General features: G+C 42.1%; 1 protein-coding gene across 1 annotated transcript in view; it reads left to right on the plus strand.

Moving 5' to 3' along the window:
- The window catches only part of RNF123 (ring finger protein 123), a 124,949-nt gene that overhangs the window by 24,635 nt on the left and 74,007 nt on the right, over positions 1–26,307 (plus strand). Inside the window, exons 9-20 of the mRNA XM_067463638.1 lie at positions 172–239; positions 2,874–3,012; positions 4,949–5,050; positions 6,147–6,251; positions 7,214–7,339; positions 7,482–7,574; positions 7,752–7,825; positions 9,727–9,844; positions 10,078–10,177; positions 15,113–15,174; positions 16,553–16,624; positions 18,736–18,856. Of these exons, the coding sequence (XP_067319739.1) occupies positions 172–239; positions 2,874–3,012; positions 4,949–5,050; positions 6,147–6,251; positions 7,214–7,339; positions 7,482–7,574; positions 7,752–7,825; positions 9,727–9,844; positions 10,078–10,177; positions 15,113–15,174; positions 16,553–16,624; positions 18,736–18,856 (1,180 nt within the window). The remainder of the gene's footprint in view (positions 1–171; positions 240–2,873; positions 3,013–4,948; positions 5,051–6,146; positions 6,252–7,213; positions 7,340–7,481; positions 7,575–7,751; positions 7,826–9,726; positions 9,845–10,077; positions 10,178–15,112; positions 15,175–16,552; positions 16,625–18,735; positions 18,857–26,307) is intronic.

Here is a 26,307-nt window from a genome sequence, read left to right on the forward strand (position 1 = left end):
GATAATTGGGCTTTGGAATGGGATGTAATGGAGACTGGCATTATTTTCTGGAAGGGCATTGACCTACAGTCTGCTTTACTGATTTAAAAGCAATTTTTTATGATTCTGACAATATCCTGCCAAAACTGAATACATACTTCATTATTCACACATGGTTTTCTTTTTCTGCAGTCCTGGGCAGCAGGAGACATTGTCAGCTGTTTGATAGACTTGGATGAGGGAAGCATTTCCTTCTGCCTGTAAGTATCCTTACATGTTCCGGTGTGCTTTTGATTAAGCAGTCCACCAGTAATTTTTCCCTGTCCCTACCTTAAGTTTTAGCATTTTATGCCAGCCCTCTTAGTGCCCACCTCAACACTTTTGCTGACTCTATTCTCAGCCTTGTCTACTTGATTATTGCACTTTCCTTGCGTTCCCTTTAGGTTGTGCTGCACTCATGGAGCCTGAAGCGCAGCTATGTTCTTTCTCAGCTATATTATTTTATGTTGTTTATAATTGTGATTGTTTTTAATATTTTAATTGATGCTTTTAATTTGATTGTGCTTTATCTGTAATTGTTGGGCTTGTACCTTGTAAGCTGGCCCGAGTCTCCTTGGGGAGATGGTTGGCGGGGTATAAAAATGAAGTTGTTGTTGTTGTTGTTGTTGTTATTATTATTATTATTATTATTAGTTCTATAGTGAAGTATCCCAGGTTTTTGCTCATCTGTTGAATACTGTCCTCTCATATCCGCAAATATATTAATTGAGATCTTAATTCAACCTGCACCAAGAGGTGTATCATAATTCTTTGTTAAAGCTGAATTTAATTAGGTCTCTTGCATCACTTGTTCTACAATGTTCTGTGAGGTCTATTTTTATTTCTTGTTTATGAGGAATTTCTAAATATTTTATAATAAAAATATAAAACAGCTCCTATCTACAGGAAGATAATCTAATGAATATGCAATTTAAAAAAAGAAATCAGGGAAAGGATTAAGAAAGATAGCAAGTTCAAATAAATGTATTGTCGAAGGCTTTCATGGCCAGAATCACTGAGGATGCTTGCCATAGATGGAGGCGAAACGTCAGGAGAGAATGCCTGTAGACCATGGCCATATAGCCCGAAAAAACCTACAACAACCCAAGTTCAAATTACTTTGCTTGAATTTATGTAAAAGGTGGAGCATCTAATCAAGATGAACGTGTCTCACTACCTTTAGATAATCAATGATATCTATTTCAGTTTGCTTCTGAGATCTCCCATTGATACCAGAATCCATAGATGCACAAGTTCCATTATATATAAGTGTCTGTTATATAAAATGGCAAAATCAAGGTTTGTTTATTGAAACATTTTAAAATATATATATATATTCAAGCTGTGGATGGTGGAATCCGTGTATATAGAGGACCGACTCTACACACTTGCACATACCTCACCCAGTTTCCTTTAGCATTCAGGCTGATGAAGGAGCCATAGTTTATTTCAATTCAGGCTTGGACTTCTGGGATAACTGGGTAGACAGAGAAGGGAACCAGGCTCCTGCATCTGTTCTGTTCCAGGCTAATGGATGAGGCTAGCCTGGACATCGAATTGTAGAATTATAGAATCAAAGAATAAAAGAGTTGGAAGAGACCACATGGGTCATCTAGTCCAACCTCCTTCCACCATACTCTGAGGCAGAGAGTTTCACTGCTGAACAGCTCTTACAGTCAAGAAGTTCTTCCTAATAGTCAGGTGGAATTTCCTTTCCTGTAATTTTAACCCATTGCTCAAAGTCCTAGTTTCCAGGGCAGCAGAAAACAAGCCTGCTCCCTCTTCCTTATGACATTATGTGCTACCTTAGATTTAAGAAATGCAAGGTTCTGGTGATTATTCCTCCCAGGTGCTTCCTTTCATATATGTAATCTAAAGGCAACATACTTCATATTCCAATATCTTTTAAAACTGAAATTTAAAATCATTTTGATGCAATTATTTTGTTGGGAAATAATAGAATCAGCTGAGACTGAGGTTACATCTACATTGTTAAATGAATGCAGTTTGACATCACTTTAACTTCCATAGCTCAATTCTATGGAATCCTGGGAGTTGTAGGTTGGTGACAACAACAAATATGAACTTCCAATCTTTTAAGATTAGGAAAGCAGTGAAAATTGAGAAATGATCTGTAATAATTGCTTGCCACAACAAAATGATGATAGTATTGGCAAACATGGTGAAACAATTTGTTGTTCTACCACATGTACCAGTTTTTATTCTTTGTATTTTATTTGCTTACTGTTTTAACTGTTTTTAGTTTATGGTATATGTTTTATAACTATGTTAAGTGGCATCGAATCTTTCCAGAGTTGTAAGCCACCTTAGGTTCCCCCTGCAGAGGTGAGAAAGGTGGGGTACAAATGAAGCAAATAATAAATATATAAATAAATAATTTTGCTTAGAAAGTAAAGCAATTTTGAGTTACCGGATGAGTGAACAGCTTTCTTAGAAAGAACAGAGTATTGAACACAGTTCTAGCAATGCTAATTTATATTTTTTGAATAAAAATTGACTGGGTGAATTATGCATTTTGAAATCAGATTTTTTTCTTTATTTTCAATGGCATTGCAATGCAGAAGATAACCCATTGAGCTATGACTGCTTTTGCTTTTCTGTTTTTCTGGCTTACAGCCTTAAAACCTATACAATTTTGAAACCTAGAAAATATAAATATTAACATAAAATTAAATGTTACAGTTATTAAAACCAGTTAAAATCTCATTAAAACCAATAAGTAAAAAGCTGTTGAAAATAATGTTGGATCAAAGGCATACATCTTCTGTGTTTAGGATGCCCTGATATAATGTATAAGGTTTTCAGGTATGTCTCTTCCTCTTTCCATTTTTCAGAAATGGTGTATCTCTAGGAACAGCTTTTGATAACATCTCTCGAGGCTCTGGAATGGCCTACTTCCCTGCCATCAGCTTGTCATTCAAGGAATCTGTTGCGTTTAACTTTGGAAGCCGCCCACTCCGATATCCTTTGACAGTACTTCTAGCCAAACTTTGGGAATATTGTCTCAAAGAAATGCCAGTATCTTAATGTACCATTCTTTCCCCAGGTTGAGACCCATTCTATACTTTTCTGGTGGTCTTTTGATTCTTGGTGACATGATAATACTTGGAAAAATGCTGCTTAAATTCTGGATGCTCATTGTAATCTTAGGTTATTTACTTTTAAAATATGTCAGTTATTTTTTATTAATTTAAAGATGTTGTTATTTTATGCTTGCATTTCTATTTTCAGTCAATAGGCATCAGGCTTCCTAAATCAGTACATACGTTTCAAGCAAGTGGAAGGTACTTCAAAACACAAATTTGAAGGCAACTTCCTCCTATGCATTAGCAGTGCTGCCCCAGAGGTTTTGCATGAGGAAACTCATTCATTGTAGGACTGTAGGAGCATGGTATGGATAGGTACACTTAAATGAGATGAGCACAATTGTGTCTTAAGTTGAATAGCAGTACAACTTTGCCTTCAGATAATTAGACTAAGGGCCACTTCAGCCTATGCGAGACTGTGTATTAGTTTAGAAAAATGATTATCATTTATTTATTATTTATTTATTATTTATTTATTATTTGCACTTATTAACCGCCGCTCTCAGCCCTAGGGCGACTCGTGGCAGTGAACAAAAACATAGAAAAGACAATTTACAATAAGTCAAGACAGCAACAACATTCTACTATTACATAACATCTACTTATACTAAAAATCCGTTTCGTCTTGTCATGGGGTCATAATCAATCTCATAGTCGTAGTCCATTCCGGTCGTCATTCCAATAGCATAGCACTCAGTTGAAGGCCATCTCGAAAAGCCATGTTTTCAGGCCCTTACGAAAGGCCTTGAGGGAGGGCGCCTGTCTAACTTCAGCGGGGAGGGAGTTCCATAGCCGGGGGGCCACCACCGAGAAGGCCCGCTCTCTCGTCCCCGCCAGGTGTGCCTGTGAGGCAGGCGGGACCGAGAGAAGGGCCTCCCCAGATGATCTCAAGGTCCTCGTGGGCTCGTAGGCCGAGATGCGGTCTGCAAGTCAATAGAGCAGTGCAATATGTCAATGCAATTACAAAGCAGTCAGTGTAAGAATGCAGATATATTCATGGGAAGGAAGCAGGGTTCTAAGCTCTTTTTCTTTGGATGTTTGTTTCAGTGCATTCTGTCCTTGATCCGTGGTGCAAGACGTGGGAGAATGTAAAATAGCAATGAATGTGGTAGGCTCTATGGAAGCTTGGAATGAAAGATGAAAGCTGTTAGGAATCAGAGCTGTTAGACTCAAAAAAATAACCCTCACTTGGAGTGCTTCCACCATAAATATAGCAGGGTACCAGAAGCACAGCTTCCATTCAACAGGATGGAATAGAATTGCAGAGACAGAACTTTAGGTTCAAAATATTTATTCAAGAATAGAAATACATTCTAGAAAGACACGGAGCTAACTAGGTTACTAAGCTCATCTTCTAAGGAAGGGAAAAGGGTAAAAAGTCAAAAGTATCCATGCAGCTACACTTTGCCTGGAGAAAGGCAAAATATGTCCTCACTGGAAGGAGACAAAGAAAAGAGAGGGCAATGGAGAATCATCACTTGACTAAGCTAGGGCAATAAAAATACGTTTAATGAGGAAGTTACCTCATTCCTCACAGAGATTCCATTGCTACAAATTCAAAGGGGAAGGAGATAGTGGCAAGCAAGAAGAGTAAAGACAAAGCCCTTTCTGAGAGAAGCATGCATAGGAATGTGGGGAAAGGAATCCCTCACTCTAATCCTATGTCTAACTCTAGCTACTCATTGAGGACTGGAGACTTGTGCAGTCCGGGGATGAAACCAAACAAAAGCAAACCTTGTGGAAGTAGCTCGGTGAATGAAGTACATATTATTTGTACATTTTCATATGATTTTTCTTAATAATTTCAAACCTATCCTGTGGAGGGATATCGGCCCTTACAAGATAAACCAGCCACAGACCTAGTGAAAGCCCACAGACTGTTGGGATACCTGAAAAATGTTATTAATATTGGAATAGATGTTTCGGTAAGATCACATTTTCATTATTAAATATATTACGTTTGGCCTGGCCAAAGCTGATTCCACATGGGATTTACTAAGCTAGGAGTGCTTTGCTTTATTACGTGCTTTTTAACTGTTCTTCAGCCAAAATATTGAACTGTCAGATTTTCTTACAACATTAAACTATAGAATTTATATACATATATGTGCATTTAACCCAGTATAAAATGAAATAGTTTAAAGCCCTGGTCACATGTAAGGGTTTCTGCCTGTAGCTGAAAAGGGACTGGCCACATGCTAAATTAATTTTCTAGGGAAAAATCCGCTAGTATATACAACAATATTTGGAAATAATCCCCATTGAGTTCAGTAAAATGAGGGGAAGGTAATTCTCCTTCCCTGCAACTGTCACGCATGTTCTCCAAACATGTGACCTGCAGGTGTTGGTTTTGTGGAGATGATAAAATTGTGGTAGTGGGAAAAGAACATCCCATCATATCAGCATGACATTGGTTTTAATTATTTGTGTACAAATCAGAAATCAAAACTGTTGAGATAGGTCTCTCTAGATTACAATAATGCAAACTGTGAAAAGTATTTGCATTAATGTTTATGATATGAATAGCTAAGATGGAAGGGAAAGAATAGAAACCATGTAACAAACTAAAAGTCATGGGGCATACTTGTCAGCTTCCAAACCCTATATGTTCAACTGTGTCCAGTAAGACAAAACAAGAGGCTATGACATAATTGCACTGAGTGTTGTTTTCCCCCTCTTGCACAAACCTCAGCTAATGAATCAAGGGGGATATAAAAGTGGTAAGTATGATGAAGTTGCACAACACAGTAGTTTTACTGAATGTCAGCAGCAGCCCTGTAATATCTAGCTCAGGGATGGAGCACCAGGCCTTCAAGATATTGATGAACTATTACTCCCTAGTCAGGAAGAATGTGAAGCTAAAAAAGTATTAGTGGAGTTGATACCTTTCTGTAGAACCAAGGCATATTACTAGAGGAGAGGTCTGCCCAAGGACTTTCACAAATTTAAGCAAAAATGTACTGAAGTGAAATTAGAGTCTGCTTAAAAATGTTGTGTAACACTGCATTTTATTGTTTTTAGGAAGGGAAACTTGTGGAGGGAGACTCTTCCACTTGGCAACTCCAGGGAGAACCAACAATACTCATCACCCTGGCACACATTTTTAACAATTTTGCACCCCTTATGGTGAGTTTCTTTAGCTTTTACTCCAAAGGTTTAACAGTGTTAGTATCTTATCCCTGCAATGATGAGAGATGTAAATAATTATTTCCGTGATCGCAGAAACGTCTGTGCTTGTCTTCTGTCACTGCATTCTCAGTAGCTGAGGCAGGGAACATAGGAAGCAGCTTTATACAGATCATTGGTCTTTCTAGTCTATTGTTGTCTACACCAATTGGCAATGTTTTTCCAAGATTTCAGATAGGAGTCTTTCCCAGATTTGTCTGAATTGAAACTGGTACTGGTACTTTAAATGGGAAAAGCCTATGTTCTCCTGCTGAACTGTGGCCTTTACAATCTGTGTTTGAATTACAGAAAATGGGGGGGGGGGCAGAATCTTCCTTGTCATCTGTGCTAGTCCTTCTGATTTGGAAGAGTGTGTTTTCAGAAAGCTGTATTGCAGCATGATTCAGTGAGAACTTCTGTATTTAAGCTCTGGGCTCTCATTAATCTCTTCCCCCATAATAGGAGCACCATAACCTACCAGCTTCTCTCTGGTCAAAAAAAAGCAAGCTTTTAAGGCTTATCCTTTTTGCTTTTATTTGGTTTCTGCTGCTCTTTGAATATGTATAACAAAGTGTCCTGCTGATGGGGGAATTTTCAAGACCACTGCTTGATTTGTCATGATACCTTCCTACTTGTAAGTCTCTGTGAACATCTCAAGATATATAGCAGGAAATGTGAATGTGTTTCCTGATGGGAGAGGGTGTTTCTTAAGAACCAAACACACCTGAAAGGGAAATTTAATTGAGAAACAATGCAGGGAAGAGTACATCTGTAGTTCCCTAGGTAAATACCAGAAGGGAAATGGTGTTCCTTAAGATGCATTACAAGAACTGTTTTTGTTGTGTCATGATTGATCCTGAATTTTTCTGCTGCAATGTGATTATGACATTACTCTGAAATATGCTGATTTTAATTTTTTCCAGTGCAAAGTGTACTTGGTTGAAGATGTGCTTATGAGCTTCCTACTTAGCATCCTGGAAGGGGGAGGTGCTGTTGAAGCTCACCCACTTATTCAGCAGTTATTGGATCTCATGTGGCTTCTTATGGAGGTCAGTCTTTGGAGTATTTTAATTCTCACAATCCTTTTTTGTTTTATGGTTATTATTTATTTATTTATTCATTCATTCTAGCCACTTCCATGAGGGCTAACTGACTCCGATCTTTTCTAGCCTATGTTTTTCTTCCATTTAGGATTATGAAGTGCACGAATGCCTCAAGCAACTGCTGATGTCCCTGCTCAGGGCCTACCGTTTCTCTCCCATTGTTCCTGATCTAGGCTTACAAGTAAGTTTCATTTTTGTGACACCACAGGAAGCTCAAGAGTAAAGGTTGGGGAAATGGCCCTATTGTCTGGCTGCTTCTTTTAAAATGTTGCAAGGTGTTCTAGATACGTTTTCTTGAAAACTTGAATGCACTGAATACTGCCGCTTGCCTCAGTCGTCCCTTTTGTTCTTTATCCAGATTCACTACCTCCGTCTCACTATTGCTATCTTGAAGCATGAGAAATCCAGGAAATACCTGCTCAATAATGTTCTGTATCCTTTTTCTACCTCTGTTCCTTCAAAATGCATGATTTTTTTTTATGTGAATGTTTCTAGACTACCAAGCGTTTAAGGCTTAAGCTCTGCAGAATTATCACACTTTAGCAAAAAGTAATGGCTTCTATCAAGACTATTCAAAACCTGGTGCCTAGATTGTTGCTATTTCTAGATGGAATCTTACTCTCTCTTTATTTGCAAATGTTCTTCAGATGTCCCTCTCTGAAGTAACCTTTGCAAGACAGTATATATGTATGTGTATGTGTTTTAATTGGTAGCATCTTCACTATGGAATCAATGACAAGATCAAGACTGCACTAGTTGTGCTGCTGTGGAATCCAGCTTTCCATACATGCACAATCTGTTTCAATCTAAGGGGATAATTAGATGACCCACTATTGAAGACCAAACTGTAGGGCCAGCGTCGTCTCATTAATAATGGATGTATGGTGAACCACCCACTTTTATAAAGAAGATGAAATCCTGAAGAAGGGGAAGTCCCCCGAAACAAGGCAACCTCAACTCGGGGATCCTTGTCGCATTACAATTTGGATAATATTTTGAACTGGACAGCAAGCATTATAGTTTGGATAATATTTTGAACTGGACAGCAATTTGAACTATTTGAACTTTATTTGGACTGTATTTTGAAGACAGTTTACTTTCTCAAGGACTATGAGATAACCAAGTAGCACTCAGACTTGCAATTTCTTTGTGTGGTTTATATGCAGTGTATTTACACGGTTTATGTTAACATAGTTCTGTTTGGATAACAGTTTGCAACTTGTATTTTGTCATTGTTATAGATATCTGTGTTTCTTTGATACTGTACACATCCAGCCTAACTGATAAATGTCTTGTTGTGTATGTAGTAGAAATTAACACTAAGAAGCTGGAAGAGAGATGATGAATGGACTGGAAATCGCGTTCTGTAAAAGATAGTTGAGGAACCTGGGGATGTTTAGCCTTGAGAAAGGACAATTTAGAGATGATATGAAAAACTCTTTTAAATTTGAGAACCTCTTTCAGCTATTTGGAGCGTGGTCCTGTTTGAGATAGAACAGACATGTTTTCTTTTCTTCCAAAAGGTAGGATGTAAACCAGTAGATTCAAATTTCAAGAAAGACTATTTCAGCTAAACATTATAAAGAAATTTCCAATGGTAAGAGCTGTCAGACAGTGTAACAGACTGCCTTGGAAAGTACGGACTTTCTCCCTGGAAATTTGAACAAGAATGACTCTTGCAGTCCCTTTCAAGTCTACAGTTCTATGAATTTAACATCTGTCTAGAAAAATTACCATTCCATTCCTTTCCAGTTTTTCATAACCCATACCATGTGAAAGGGTGTGATTTCTAGCTCAACAGAATGCATTAACACAAACTGAACACAATAGTTGATTTGAAAACATACAGTCTTGTCTCAACACAGTGGGAGAATAGCTGCCTCACTGTTTCCTTGGACTGGAGCTGTTGAAAATTAGCAAAAACTTGCTAATAATAATAATAATAATAATATAATAAAAAATCATTATTTGTACCCCGCCACTGTCTCCCCAGGGGGTCTCGGGGCAGCTGACAGAAGCACTATGGTGCCACATCTGAACCACAATACACAGTATACAAGTACACAAATATAAAACGTATGTATAAAAGCAATAATGAACGTGAAATTCCAGTAAAAATATAAGAATTATAAAAAAAAACTAGTATGTATTTCATGACAATTTACTTGCTGTGTAGCTTTCCACAGATGCTTTATTATCTCTGCACCTTCTAATCACTTCCAAGTTGGCCTGTTACGGAGAAGCCCAAGTGTTCATGAGTTTGTACATGTTGAGTTATTCTGTTTTGCAGAGTTGCCCATATATCCACCTATCACTCCCTTAACTCATTCCAGATTTGACGTATTGCGTTCAGTTGTGTTTTTCTACATAAAGAGCCCTTTGCGTGTGGAGGAAGCTGGTTTGCAAGAACTGATTCCCACTACCTGGTGGCCAAATCGCTTCAACAAAGAGGTAAGCAATATTGTGCCTGCAGCTTGTGGATATACAGGATACCATAGCATAACTGGTATGACTTATAATTTGTCAAGGCATATTTCTCACAGAATAAATTGTGGAAGTGTCCATTCGTTGATCCCCTTTCTTATCAGTTGTGTTGGCATTTATGAATGCTTCCCATCCTAGTGAAAGCCATCTTTCTTTTGTTTTGTTTCTGCTAACAAATTGATTGTCATATTTAAAAACAGGGCAAAGAGACAAAGGAAATAAAGGAAGAGAGTGCTGAGGAAAGACTGAGGAGGCGAGCATATGAAAGAGGCTGCCAGCGGCTCAAGAAACGTATTGAAGGTATGTGAATGAGCTTATGGAATCCAGCATCTTACTGGCAATGCAGAAAATGCATTGCCAACCTATTAGTCAGTACATTAATCCTTTTGCTTTATGTACTGAAGTGTGGTTCTCTCCAGAGTGTGGAGGAAAAGGTATTAACCACTAACTGGAATTGCCATGTTATCATTGACTTAGAAACATAGAATCATCTTCTGCACAGTCCACTGTAAACACTGAAATGCCTAAACCAGACACTAGGTGGCTTTCAGTAGATTTTTATTATTGGCAAATTTTTGTGACCCCCAACATTGAGTTCAGGGGTTTGGTTGAGTTTGGTTGCTTGGAACATTGAGTTCCAAGCAACCAAAGTCCCATGGCGATCAGCGAGTGGCGACGGGGGCAGGACTGTGAAATCTGGAAGCCCCTAGTCACAGACTGGCACATGGGCGGTGGGTACGGACTCAGTCGTTCTACCTCAAGGTCCGAGGCAGTTGAGTAGTTCGGCAGCTGTATCCGCGACTGAGCAGCCCTTTTGAGGACCCACTCTGCTCACCCCACACGGGGAGGGGGCTAGAAAAGGTGCCCTAAACATAGTCTGCCTCACTTATCCCTGACTGGACTGCCGCGTCCAGTGGGGTCACCATCCTGCGGCCAAAAAAGAAAAATGAATTTCGGTACGTGGAACGTACGGACACTGATGGACAACAGTGACAGTGAACGCCCCGAACGCAGAACTGCCATCATCGCAAGGGAGCTGGGACGCTTCAACATCGACATAGCAGCCCTTCAGGAGACCCGGAGAGCAGGAGAGGGACAGCTGAAGGAAGAAAAAGGAGGCTACACCTTCTTCTGGAAGGGACTGCCCGAAAAAGACCAAAGAATGCACGGAGTTGGCTTTGCCATCAGGAATGATCTGGTGAAACATCTGTCCGAAGCACCTACTGGCATCAACGAACGACTCTCCACCCTCCGAGTTGATCTTGCCAAAAACCAACGGGCAACCATCATAAGTGCCTATGCACCAACACTAGACGCTGATGAAGACATCAAGGAGAAATTCTACTGTCAGCTGGACACCGTCCTATCGGGGATACCTAAGGAGGACAAAATCATTCTCCTGGGGGACTTCAATGCAAGAGTCGGGCGAGACTTCGACCTGTGGCCAGGCACCATAGGAAAAGACGGGGTTGGAAACAGCAACTCGAATGGCATCCTGCTTCTCACCAAATGTGCGGAGCACAACCTTGTCATCACCAACACGCTCTTCCGCCAGAAAAACAAGTTCAAGACATCATGGAAGCACCCCCGGTCAAAGCATTGGCACCTCTTAGACTATGTAATCACACGTGCCAGAGACCGCCGTGACGTACTCCTCACAAGAGCCATGACAGGTGCTGACGACTGCTGGACCGACCACAGGCTAATCCGATCCACGATGGCTATCAAGATCGCCCCCAAGCGCAGACTCCAAGGAAGAAAGACAAGGCGCAAAATGAACACCCAAGCCCTTCAGGAGCCCTCCAGGCGAGCCCATCTCCAAACAGCACTCAAGAACCATCTACCCACAGTACACCCCGAAAATGTTGAGGAACATTGGAACAAACTGAAGACCTCCATCATCCAAGCCTGCGAAGAATCTATTGGATACCAAGCCAAGAAACATCAAGACTGGTTTGACGAAAATGACATCGAGATCCAACAGCTAATCGACAAGAAAAGGAAAGCCTTCCAAGCATGGCAGAGAGACATCAACTGTGCCGCTAAGAAAAAGATCTATGCTAGTGCAAAAGCTGAGGTCCAAAGAAGGACAAGAGAACTCAAGAACATCTGGTGGACAAAGAAGGCTGAAGAAATCCAACACCTGGCAGATACCCATAATGCTCAAGGATTTTTCAAAGCCACAAAGGTCATCTATGGGCCAAGAAACCATGGCATACAGCCTCTACGCTCATCAGACGGAACCAAACTCCTGAAGGACCAAAAGTCAATTACACTACGTTGGAAAGAACACTACCAAAGCCTCCTAAACCGCAGCTCCAGTGTGGCCGAAGAGGTCCTCTCACAAATCCCGCAACAACAAACCAGGGATGAGCTTGCAGCACTGCCTAGTTTGGAAGAAGTCAGCAATGCCATCAGCCAACAAAAGAACAACAAAGCCAGCGGACCGGATGGGATCCCTGCTGAAATCTTTAAAGAGGGAGGACCTGCGCTGACACACCAACTCCACCAGCTCATAGAAAAAGTGTGGGTGACCGAGAAAATCCCAGCAGACTTCAAGGATGCCACCATCATCACCCTCTTCAAAAAAGGGGAAAGAACAGACTGCGGAAACTATCGAGGTATCTCCCTTCTAACCTCTGCTGGAAAAATCCTCGCAAGAATCCTTGCAAACCGCCTTCTGCCCCTCTCAGAAGACACCCTCCCAGAATCCCAGAACGGCTTCCGCCCCTCCAGAGGAACAGTGGACATGATCTTCACTGCAAGACAGCTCCAAGAAAAATGCAGGGAACAAAACCAACCTCTGTACATGGCATTCATCGACCTTGCAAAGGCATTCGACACAGTGAATCGCAGCGCTCTCTGGACCATCCTCCAAAAAATCGGGTGCCCAAGCAAATTTGTGAACATCCTGCGGCTCCTCCACGATGACATGATGGCAACAGTCTTGGACAGCAATGGCTCCCAAAGTGACCCATTTAAGGTGGAATCGGGTGTCAAACAGGGACGTGTTATTGCCCCAACTCTATTCTCCATCTTCATCGCCATGATACTTCACCTTGTTGATGGGAAGCTTCCCACCGGAGTGGAAATCATCTATCGGACAGACGGCAAGCTATTTAACCTCAGCAGACTGAAAGCCAAAACCAAGGTCACAACAACATCTGTTATAGAACTCCAGTATGCTGATGACAATGTCGTCTGTGCGCATTCAGAAGAAGATCTACAAGCCACTCTCAACACCTTTGCAGAAGCATACGAGAAGCTTGGCCTGTCACTGAACATCGAGAAAACCAAAGTGCTGTTCCAGCAGTCACCAGCCGTCCCCTCTCCAATGCCAGAGATACAGCTTAATGGTGTAACATTAGAAAATGTCGACCATTTCCGCTACCTTGGCAGCCACCTCTCCACCAAAGTCAACATCGACGCCGAAATACAACACCGCCTGAGCTCTGCAAGTGCAGCATTTTCCCGAATGAAGCAGAGAGTGTTTGAGGACCGGGACATCCGTAGGGATACTAAGGTGCTTGTCTATAAAGCTACTGTCCTCCCAACGCTGCTATATGCCTGTGAGACATGGACTGTCTACAGACGTCACATGCAGCTCCTGGAACGATTCCATCAGCGCTGCCTCCGGAAAATCCTGCAAATCTCCTGGGAAGACAAGCGGACAAACGTCAGCGTGCTGGAGGAAGCAAAGACCACCAGCATTGAAGCGATGGTCCTCCAACATCAACTCCGCTGGACAGGCCACATTGTCCGGATGCCTGACCGCCGTCTCCCAAAGCAGTTGCTCTACTCCGAACTCAAGCACGGAAAACGGAATGTTGGTGGACAGGAAAAGAGATTTAAAGATGGGCTCAAAGCCAACCTTAAAAACTCTGGCATAGACACTGAGAACTGGGAGGCCCTGGCCCTTGAGCGCTCCAGCTGGAGGTCAGCTGTGACCAGCAGTGCTGCAGAATTCGAGGAGGCACGAGTGAAGGGTGAAAGAGAGAAACGTGCCAGGAGGAAGGCGCGTCAAGCCAACCCCGACCGGGACCGCCTTCCACCTGGAAACCAATGCCCTCACTGCGGAAGAAGATGCAGAGCAAGAATAGGGCTCCACAGCCACATGCGGACCCACAAGGAAACCCATGATGGAAGACCATCTTACTCGTCCAACGAGGGATCGCCTAAGTAAGTAAGTAAGTAAGTGAGTTCAGGGGACCCCATTTGGGGTTGGGACCCACAGTTTAAGAAGCAGTGACTTAGTTAGGAAAGTAGATGTGTCCTGGGCATTGTTTCTTTGACAGAAAATTTGGCATTAGAGGCAAAAATGATGCGAAAAGAATAGGGTTAAATTTTTGTAGCAAAAAAGAGCAGTCAATGTTTCAGTAAACCTTTTACTCAAAACTACTGATGAGCACATTTAAAATGAAACAATACTGTCAGGTAATCCTTGCAGGAAAAAAAATCGTACTGCATTTTCTAGATATTACTTAAAACTTCTTTCAAAATACATCCAGGGTGACTTTTCAAAACCTCAATTTTGTCTTATGATTTCCATTTTGGTAGCCAAATTTACAGTCTATACTTTATCAATATGCTAGAGGGAGTTTATGAGGCCAGATTACCTATCTCCCCTTCTCTTTCTGCTTTCCTGTTCATATATTTTCAGTAAGGGTTTTTGGAGACAGCTGTCTTTTAGTTTCCTATTGTAGACAGACCCACACAGCTTGTGGATAAGCTAGAGTTGTGTCCTATGCTTTCTGAGTTCAAGCTAGATTACATTGTTTACTGTGGGCATGCTGCTGCAGCCCAATAGGAAGTCTTGTTTCCCTAGTCCTCCTTCCCAACATCCCAATTTCAGTGCTGCTTAAAATCCATCTAAACAAAGGACAAAGAAGAAAAGGAGGGCTGAGGGCATAAAAAGCCTTTGTAAAAAAGAACTTCACTGCCTGAGGCTTTGCTGTTTGAGCTATGCCTATACTCTGCTGATAAACTCAGTCCTCCTCGTTAAGGAGAAATGTAACCTTTCCACTAACAACTTTGATGAGAGTAATTTAGAGAATTGTACTGGGTAATGTGTTATTTTAGAATGGGTCATCAAAATAAGTTCATGTAACATTTGAGATGTCGTGTTTCTTCCAAGGATTTTCAGTGCAGGTCTTGAATGTAATCACTGTTAGTTCTACAGTAGTGTATCTGTGTCTGTTGTAATATATATAATGGTTGTGCTTTGTTCATTTTCAGTGGTGGAGGAACTCCAAGTGCAAATACTGAAGTTATTGTTAAACAATAAAGATCACGGAGGGGTAAGGACAATTAAAATACCTTGTAGGCAAGGTATGCAAAAGCTCCTCTGAATATTTCTTTGCATTTATTCTGTTATACTTTTTCATCATATTGCTGTACCTGCTTCTTACCTGAAGCCAAGTTCGTGTATAGTCAATTCATTGCTGACAACCTGATTTTTAAAACGCATAGGTTCAATATAATGTGTGTTAGTTATTGGCAAGCCTTATTGCTGGAACCTGTATTTTGCAAGTTAAATAAATCAAACATTTTAATTCTTAAAGATTTCACTGGCTTCTTGGCTGTTACTGAGCTAAGCTCTTATTTTACAGTTTTATGTAACCAAGGTTCTCTATATGCTTGGGAGCAGGCATGGAGAAATTGTGGCCAGCTGTTACACGGCAATTCCCATTGGCCTTAGCCATTATTGCCAGTTTTGGAGGAAGATGTGAGATATGTTTCAATGTTATCTGCAGCACCACAATTCTCCAGAACTGCTGTAGAATATTCTGTTGGCATTTAATCCCATCCACTGTATAAAACTGTGAACCTAAATACAGTCACTCAGAAGGAAGCACTAAAATGCAGAAAAACACAAGCAATATGATATCATAAAGTGCCTGTTTTTGGAAGTGCAATATTTAAAAAACTGCTCCTTTCTCAGGAGTCATGTGCCCCAGTAAAAATAGCACCGATTTAGTAAAACATTGACTATCAGAACATTGACAAAGGATACATAGACAAGACAAGAGTTTTTCTCTTATAAAATAACTCATGCTAGTATTCCATGAACTCTCTGGGAATTGAGAATATGTAGAATTTTGAGAATTGGGATTAAATGGGACTCTTAAAGCATATGGTAGATGTTTGCAAAAAGTATCTTGAGCTGATACCTGCCTCCATGGAGGAGGAATTTTGTCTTGAGTAGTGATTGGTAATATAAGAATCCTATGTATGACAATCACTTTGTGATGGCTGCTCAACCTTTCACTTGATACTGCAGCTGTTCATTTGTTTTACTTTTATTTATATCTTGCCAACATCATGTAACTGGACCTCTGGGACTTTTCATAGCAAATAAGCCATCACAAACAACAATAAAAACAGAATATAGCACAATATCCCAAAACTTTACAAATAAAATCCAAATTACTTTAAAATACTGAAAGAAAGAAAAATAGTGGACAAAACACTCCCAGCTTAATTTAAAAAGCAAGGTAAGAGTTATACTAATAAGTAAGGAAGAAATTGTTTGTATGTACTTGCCTTTAAAGCCTGATTTCTAAATGTAGTTTCCACTTCAAATTAGGAAGTGAGCAATGTCAAGTAAAACAGATGCTGTAATTTTAGGAGTTTCTTTCACCTTGATGGAACTCAGCTAACTCTTGTTTCTTTCAGGGAGGAGCATCAAGATACATATTTCTAAATAAATTCCGTAAGTTTCTTCAGGAAAACGCTAGTAACCGAGGGGTAAGTCCAGATTAGTATCATCACGGTGCATTTGATTAAACCTTATAGCCTTTTAAGCAATTCACTTGTATCAGAGTGCAGAATGCTACCGTTTTGCTAGTTATGCTGCAAGGATTATTTTTTGCATTTACATAGTTAGTGCATTTTGCATTTTCTTTAAGGACCTGAAGAATGCTTTCTTTGTGTTGTTAGATAAAAGATGTGGTCTTCCATCTGTCAGAAGATGTTCCAGAGATGTTTGAGCAAGGGATAACATTATCTTGTTTAATTTATTAACAATTTCTGAGGTTTGAGCTGATGGATTCTACAGTAACTTGTGACTGTTTTGCCACTTCTTTCCATTAGAAATTATCATGCCTGGTGCCTTTTGTTTTCAGGCAATTCCTATTCATTGAGTGTTCACCAAGATGTTAATGTATCCTGATAACCTGTTTTTGAAGTAGAGTAAAATTATATCACACTGTTTTGGTAGCAAGGAACAACACTGATTTTGCTGGTTTAAAGATCTGGATTTGTACAATAGGAATACTCATCAGTCCTTTTATTGTGTTCTTTGTTTTGTTCTCTGGCAAGCAAAGACAAGTCTCGCTGATGCAGGCTGGTTTTCCTCCTCTCCCTTCATCTCTGGTCCCAGCTGAATGCCTTTGTAGGATAATAGACAGAGAAGAATAATGAAAGAAAATTCTCAGCAGTTTCAATAAATAATAATGCCATTGCTTAAGGTTCATACTGGCTTTTTAGCATTTAGATATTTCCCCTTCCCTGAGGCCTTGAGCAAACAAGGGATGCCTTTCTAATCAGGGACTCCTAGTGCCTACCTGCACATTCTCTTTTCTTTATTCTTGTGGGAAATCTGTTGATGAGTAAGCTTCAACAAATATGCTTTTCCTTCACCAGGAGAAAAATGCATCCTTGGTAGATGTTTACAAATGTGGCCAAAGTGCCAATGAGATTGAGCTGAAAGAACAAGTATTTATTCTAAATAAGAATAGCATCAGACTCCTGTACATTTTGGACCATTCTACAGGAAATTAGCTGAAGTGGTTGCAGAATTAGAAAGAAAAGGTTACATGAAAGCAACAACAGCTAGGAGTAGACCTAACAAATTTCTGAGGCCCCTAGCTTGACAGTTGCATAGAGATAGAGGTACTGTTCTCAGATCTTTTGTGATTAGGAAACTAGGAGTCTGGCTTTTCTGGGTGCAGTTTCAACTAATTCTTTCTCAAATGTATGCCATCAACACAGAACCAAGATACAAATGAGAAACAAAAGCAGTAAGAACTCTGCTTTTGTTTCTCATTTGTATCTTGGTTCTGTGCAGCATGAGTCATAGTAAATGGGCAATGGCATAGATGGGCATTGTCGCAAGCCTAACTCCATAAAAACTCTGCAAAAGAGACATGTCTCTAAGCAATTTACTAATAACACATTCTTCAGCAGAAATCTTAATTATGGAAGTGGCCATTCACATTCTGTTCCTATAGAAATTTAACTGCCCAATACAAAATAATTGAAATTGCAGAAGATTGAGGAATTGGGGCTCTTGTGTAGCTGAGCAAGAGTTAGGTGAAGAAGTTATATCTCCCCGCTTAACTCACTACCTCTCCCATTACTAGCAGAAACAAAATACATGTTGCATGATAGTCAAGCACACGACATTTGATTCTTTTGCTTACTAACAGTTTCATAATGAAACTTTTTTGGCATAGAATTTTCATTCGTTCATGGAAGAGTACATGCCACCATGACTTAAGGGTTTATCAGTAATTCAGTTAGACAGTATGTACATTTTGAATAGTTCTCTTATTTAGAAGCCTGTCTTGTCTTACGGTGAGGAAAGTGTCCTTACTGACACATGCAAACATCCCTTTAGGTATCAATTTAACCTGACTTCTTTCTTCCTAATGCACAATACTTCTGTGCTTTGCATAAAATGTGCTTGCTTGCTATTTCTTTTTTGGAAAGTGGGTGATATAGATTCTGACTTTGTCAGTTTGTGGAAATGATCTGTGCTGCCTAGGGAACATTATCAGCAGGGTTGTGTGTATATAGAGTTCCGGTTTGACTATTGTGTCAGCATTAGGACTGTCTTACTTTTCATTTGTCCTTAGAATCTGACTGTTCTTTGCCCTCCGGAATATATGGTATGTTTCTTGCATCGGCTCATCTCAGCCCTTAGACTTTATTGGGATGAATACAAGGTGAAGAATCCTTCAGCACTGAGCAGTGAAGGTAGGGCAGTGATGTCAGAATTTTTTTTTCCTGAAATCTAGAATTATAAATGCTGATTTTGGTGGATATTGGGAAAGATTATTCTCTCTCACCATGCAGAATTAGAGATTAGGTGATATTTGAGCGAGCAATTTAATGTTCAAGATAATTTTTTTTAAAATAGGTTCTAAGTTACTAGGAGGCATGTAGGCTCACACATATTAGCATATTATTATTATTATTATTATTATTATTATCATCATCATCATCATCACCATAATCATCATCATCATCATCATCATCAACAACAACAACAACAATAACTGCTATGTTTACTTACGTTTATTTCCTACTTTCCCCCCCAAGACTGAGACTCAAATAGCTTACACATTAAAAAGATTACAATTAAAAACATACCAGAAAATGTCAATATTTGAACCAAATTAAACTATTAAGCATATTCAATGTGATGCTATTTAAAATAATACAGCTCTTACAGCCCTTTTCTTTAAAACTTTCAATTCTAAATGCCTTTCTGAATATAAAGCCCTTGCTTACTGATGGAAAGACAACAACAAGAAGCCCATTTATGGGGGAGAGCTTCAAAGTCTAGGGGCAGCCACTGAGAATGCCTTCTCTTATGCTCCCACCAACTATACCTGCTGTCAGATAGCCTAGACCTGTGATTTTCAAACTCCAGTCCTCCAGGTGTTTTGGAGCAACTCCCAGATGCTCAGCTGCCTTGGCCAATGATCAGGGATTCTAGGAGTTGCAGTCCAAAACTTTTGGAAGACCATAGTCTGGGAAATACTGACCTAGCCCAAAACCATATAAAGTACCTGTTACTTTGTGAAGCATCCCTACATTCAAAGAATGGGCATAAATGGCAAAATTGATGTCTTCGGAGAATGCAGTAGAAACTCCTTTTACCACTATGTCTGCAATGGTAACAGTCTTGACATTACATTTCCAGACTTTTATGTTTGGCACTTGTTTTCAGTACTGTGCTGTTTTGAAATGCATATTCAGTATGTCTCCGGTCCTCCTTTCTTTTAAAGAGAAGGTCAGCATAATAGGGTAGGATGGTGCCTTGTAACTTAATTTAGATAAAGGATAGTATTATGGGTAGGAAAAGTGATCGGAGTCACCAATGGTCCCCAGCCTGTGGAGCTCCTTCTCTAACAATAAAATGTTTTAAAAGGCCTTAAAAAGTCATCTGTTTAGGATTGACTTTTTCTGAGTACTTTGAGTGCTGCTGATTTGAAATTGCTGAACTGTTTAGAAAAGTTTTTCAAAAGTTTGGCATATGCATTCTATGTTGTTGTTTTATGATGGCTTAAATATTTGTTATTATCTGAGTTCCTTCTTCGTTGTGTCCTCTGTGAAATGCACACCTATGGGTTTCCCCCCGCGCATGCGCAGCAAGTCGGAACATTCTAGAGTTTTTTAATTGATTTTTTTAATAACAAAGGAAGCCCCACCCATCCTCCCAGTTATATATAAGCCAGAAGGCGGGGCTTGGCCTCAGTTCCTTTTTCTGCGCCAAACAAGCAGCATCAATGAACTTCTCTCCTCTAAATTTGACTGGACTGTATTTGTACCAACGACCAACCTTCTCCAACCCTGACTCGGCTAGATTATGTCTTCCCTATATTTTAAGAACTGCTTAGCCTGTGGGGCTACTTTCCCCGAGGCCGATAGGCATTCAAAATGCCTTCTTTGTTTGGGCGAGTCCCACAACCTTCAAAATTGTGAAATTTGCATGAGCTTTTGCACCAGGGCTCGCAAGGGCAGGGATGCCCGCCTCAAAGCCCTCCTTTACGAGCGTGCTTTGGCACCTCAAATGGCTCCCAATCCCGCCCACTCCACTATCCCTCCCTGCCAATCCTCACCCGTTCAGGAGTCCTCTCAGCCTTCCTCCCCACGTGCTGGGGATAGGCATGATTCTCCCTCGGCACTCACTTCCTCTGTGGAGCCGCCAAAGAAAAAGACTAAGTCCTCAAAACAATCACTGAGGACTTCAAAATCAAAAGAAAAGCACAATAAACAGAAAAAGGGACGACAACTCACTGGCACTCAGCTCTTGAGACCTCCTTCCTTGGAACCAATGCACCATCCTGCCAGTCCCAGCCTCCAAATGCAAGAGCTCTTACCAACCTTGCTCCATATGGAAGATCCGCCACAACATCCCCCTTTGGAACTCTTAGCCCCTTACTTGGAGCTAGAGGCCCAATCTACAATTGTCCCTTCGGTCTTTCCGCCTCCCCTCCCTCCCTCTCAAGTCTTTCCCCCTCCCCTTCTGAATGAGGCCGCCTCCCCGGTACCACGTGAAACTCCTCCCCACTTAATCCTCCTCCCTCAAGCTGCATTTCCCGGCACCACCACCATTCCCCCTCTCCTGCCTCGGAACGATTTGCCAGCCCTTCTCTCCTGGCCTCCAAGCGCCCTCGTTCTCACTCTCCTGAACATTTCCAAGGCTACCCAGACTATCCTTATCCACTCTATCCCCCTCTTTACCCCATTTATCCTTTTTACTACCCCCCGATCATTTCAAGGGATATAATCCCACTCCTCCTTCCAATTTCAAATATCCTCAACCCCCCACACTCTCTCGCCCTCCAACCCAGCCCATTCAAGCTGAAGATGAACCACCACCTCAGGACCTTCCCCAACATCCCCAACCAGACTCTGAGACCATTGACCTGAAGTCTACTGACGACACACTCCTAATCCCAGACCCCCAACCTGAACTTGATCCTTCCCCTCAACAAGTGGAAGACTTTTCAAATTTTTCCACCCTTCTGATAAGGCTCTCCAGAGCCCTGAACCTTTCCACCCCAGAACCCTCTGACACAGTTCAGGACCCATGTTTCACCTCTTCAGAATAACAAACTCCTACATCCACTATTCTACCCACTCTACCTTAAGTCATCAAGATACTAAAAACTACCGGGGTCGCTCCAGCCCTTGTCCCAGCAGCCCCCAAAAGAGCAGAAAACTTATACCGTATTGACCTTGCCTCAGCTTCTTGGTAGCCAAAATGCCCAAAGCAAACTCTGATGCTCAACCAAAACCCATAAAAACAAACCAGACTTCTTCTGATAAAGAAGGAAAGAAGCTTGACACTATGGCCAAAAATTTTTATTCCTCAGCATGCCTTTTTGCTCACATGGCTCATTATGGGGTCTTACTTACTTACTTACTTACTTAGGCGATCCCTCGTTGGACGAGTAAGATGGTCTTCCATTATGGATTTCCTTGTGGGTCTGTATGTGGCTGTGGAGCCCTATTCTTGCTCTGCATCTTCTTCCGCAGTGAGGGCATTGGTTTCCAGGTGGAAGGCGGTCCCGGTCGGGGTTGGCTTGACGCGCCTTCCTCCTGGCATGTTTCTCTCTTTCACCCTCCACTCGTGCCTCCTCAAATTCTGCAGCACTGCTGGTCACAGCTGTCCTCCAGCTGGAGTGCTCAAGGGCCAGGGCTTCCCGGTTCTCAGTGTCTATGCCAGAGTTTTTAAGGTTGGCTTTGAGCCCATCTTTAAATCTCTTTTCCTGTCCACCAACGTTCCGTTTTCCGTTCTTAAGTTCGGAGTAGAGCAACTGCTTTGGGAGACGGTGGTCAGGCATCCGGACAACGTGGCCGGCCCAGTGGAGTTGATGTTGGAGGACCATCGCTTCAATGCTGGTGGTCTTTGCTTCTTCCAGCACACTGACGTTTGTCCGCTTGTCTTCTCAGGAGATTTGCAGGATTTTCTGGAGGCAGCGCTGATGGAAACGTTCCAGGAGCTGCATGTGACGTCTGTAGACAGTCCACGTCTCACAGGCATATAGCAGGGTTGGGAGGACAATAGCTTTATAAACAAGCACCTTGGTATCCCTACGGATGTCCCAGTCCTCAAACACTCTCTGCTTCATTCTGGAAAATGCTGCACTTGCAGAGCTCAGGCGGTGTTGTATTTCGGCGTCGATGTTGACTTTGGTGGAGAGGTGGCTGCCAAGGTAGCGGAAATGGTCCACATTTTCTAATGTGACACCATTAAGCTGTATTACTGGCATTGGAGAGGGATTGGCTGGCGACTGCTGGAACAGCACCTTGGTTTTCTCAATGTTCAGTGACAGGCCGAGCTTCTCATATGCTTCTGCGAAGGTGTTTAGAGTGGCTTGTAGATCTTCTTCTGAGGGGGTCTATATGAGTGTCTATCAGACCTTTTTGTGGAACAAGATCTCACCTTACCTTGACTTATTACCACCATCTGACCAACCACTGGCCAAAGCCTTTAAACAAGAGGCGCTCCTTCTATCCGGCCTCCAAAAAGATCTCGCAAAACACACTGCTGACACTTCAGGCAAGCTTATTGCAGGTTCAGTAGCCCGGCGCCACCATGCCTAGCTTAGAGCCGCTATCCTTTCTCTGTCAGCCCACACTCTCATAGAAGATCTCCCAATGGACGAAGCAGGACTATTTAACCCTGAGACTGACTCTCAGCTGGAACACTCCCACAAAATGAAACAAACTGTACATAAATATGACCAACAGCCATACCCTTATCAATGCCAATGCTGGACACCTTACTACCATCACCCCCAATTCTACAACAGACCTTACAACACATCCTTCTACAGAGGTCGATAGTGCCCATATTCTCCTCCAGCTACCAGAAGACATCTTCTTCCCTCCAGGGGTCAGTACCGTGGTACCAGACCTACCAACAATAACAAGTGTTGCTTTTAGCACCCCTCCCCAATCCTCACCCAATTCCCCCCCCCCTCCACAACCCATCACTCAACCACTTACATACTTAGACAGGCTCCATCCATTTCTCTCTTTCTGGCAGTCTATCACTACAGATGCCTGGATCCTTGACATAATTGACAGAGGCTATGCCATAAAATTTCATACCTATCCTAGCGTCCTCCTCACCCAACCCTCCCCAACTCTCTGCCTCATGTTTCTTCTCCCGCTACTTCTTAGTGGATAAAAGAAATGGCAGCCTATGCCACATCCTCAATCTCCGCAAAGTCAATACCTTCATCACACACTCTCCCTACTATCCTTACCTTTATTCCTGAAGGATCCTGGCTGGCCACAGTTGATTTACGGGACACGTATTTCCACATATTGATTAGGCAGTCACACAGCAAATACCTAAATTTTGCGGTACAACATAACTACTTTTCCTTTAACATACTTCCCTTTGGGTTCTCCATGGCACCCAGAGTATTTACAAAATGCATGTCAGTTATAGCAGTCCATCTCCGCCAGCAAGGCATCATGGTTTTTCCATACCTTGATGATTGATTACTATGTTCTTCCTCCTACTCACAACCAGCTACTGACATTCAATACACCTTGTCTCTTCTACAGGTCCTCGGCCTGGTCATAACCAAGAAAAGTCCCATCTTACTCCAGCACAACTTATCCAGTTCATAGGAGCCATCATAGACTCCACCATGCAGAGGGCCTTCCTCCCAGAGGACCGCTTCTGCAATCTCCAGAGAGCCATCACAGACCTTCGGCGCTCCCAACGTGCCTCGGCCTGGGCTATTCAGTCCATCCTTGTCCACATGTCATCTACCACAAATGTCACCCCATTTGCACGCCTATGAATGAGGCCCCTTCAAAATTGGTTCCTCTGCTCATTCGAACCTCTTCATGACTCTCAGTCCTGGGTCCTGTACCCACCTCACTCCATCCTCCAATTCCTTCTACGGTGGACAAAGGAATCCAATGTTCACTCAGGAATGCCCTTCAACCAGCACTGTCCCTCCATGTCCCTCACAATCGATTCCTTCAACTCCAGTTTGGGAGCGCATCTCAAGGGTTTCAGAGTCAGCAGTGACTGGTCCCTCAAGACCGCCAATTCCATATCAGTGCCCTCGAGTTGATGGCAGTAGAGAAAGCCCTTCGGGCCTTCACCCGCCTCATATCTAATCATACAATTCAGATAGTAACAGACAACACAGCTGTCTAATACTACCTCAACAAACAAGGGGGAACACGTTCACAAACCCTACTCTCCATTTCAACTCGCATCTGGGAATGGTGCATTGAAAAGAATGTCCTTCTCACAGCCATCCATCTCCCAGGACAGGACAACACACTAGCAGACTCCCTGAGCAGAACTTCAAAGAACAACCACGAGTGGCACCTCCAGAGAGTTCAAGGCCATCACACACAGATGGGGCAAACCCAGAATAGATCTATTTGCGTCCCCAGTGAACACTCACTGCCCTCTATTCTGCGCAAGACTCCGCTCTCACGTATCCCCAGGCTCTCTCGGAGATGGCTTCCTCTTCCAATGGACCCCAGGCCTCCTTTATCTCTTCCCCCCCTTCCACTACTCTCCCCGGTGATAGCGAAAATAATCCAAGACAACTCAGACTGCATACTAATTACCCCTTGGTGGCCTCGGCAGCTTTGGTTTGCCCCACTCCTTCAGTTATCCCACGGAGACTTCCTTCGCCTCAATCCAACCCTGGACCTCCTCACTGTGTAGAATGGCCTCGTTCTCCACCCAGACCTACAATCTCTCCACCTGATGGCATGGAAAATCAAACCTCAATAACCCTGTCCGAAGAAGCCTCCCATATAATCTTAGCGGCTCACAAGCCAACTACAAAGAAATCCTATGAATATAAATTGTCTTTATTTAGGTCCTTCACAGAGTCAGCTGGCCACGATCCCATCTCAGTGCCCATTCCTTTTGTACTGGATTTCCTGGTACATCTTTCTAACAAAGGCTCCTCCCTGTCCTCCGTTAAATGTTACTTAGCCGCCCTCTCCTCTTTTAGAGGAAAAGCAGGCTTGCCATCCCTTTTTCAAGACCATTTGATTCACTTATTTCTCAAGGGCTATAAAAATATTCACTCCCCCCTCCCCCCATGGAGCTTAGAGCTGGTTTTATCCCAACTCTCGAAGCCACCCTATGAACTTATGGCCTCCAACCACATCTCTCACCTCTCATGGAAAATGGCATTCCTTGTGGCTATCACTTCCACGAGACGAGCCAGTGAACTTACTGCTCTCCGCTCAGACCCTCCATATATTCGTTTCCATGATGACAAGGTCGTCCTCCGCACTGATGTCACCTTTCTCCCAAAAGTAGTCTCCCACTTTCATATGTCGCAAGACATCACCTTACCTTCCCTTTTTCCAAACCCTTCATCTCCCCTTGAATTGGTGCTTCACTCCCTCGATGTCAAAACAGCTCTGTCCTTTTATCTGTATAGAACAGCTAGCCACAGGAAATCTCCTGGGCTCTTCTTAAAATACAGGAAAGACATCTTATGCCTCCCTGTTACCTCTGAGGGACTCGCCTCCTGGATTGTATCAACAATCCGACAAGCCTATCAATTAGCAGGCAAATAACCTCCAACTCACCTTGTGGCTCACTCAATTCGATCGGTGTCCACCTCCCAAGGCAGCCACATGGTCTACACCTTCGACGTTTGTTTCCCACTACAAACTGGATATTC

This window comes from Anolis sagrei, chromosome 2 (assembly GCF_037176765.1).
Source record: "Anolis sagrei isolate rAnoSag1 chromosome 2, rAnoSag1.mat, whole genome shotgun sequence".
NCBI lineage: Eukaryota > Metazoa > Chordata > Lepidosauria > Squamata > Dactyloidae > Anolis > Anolis sagrei.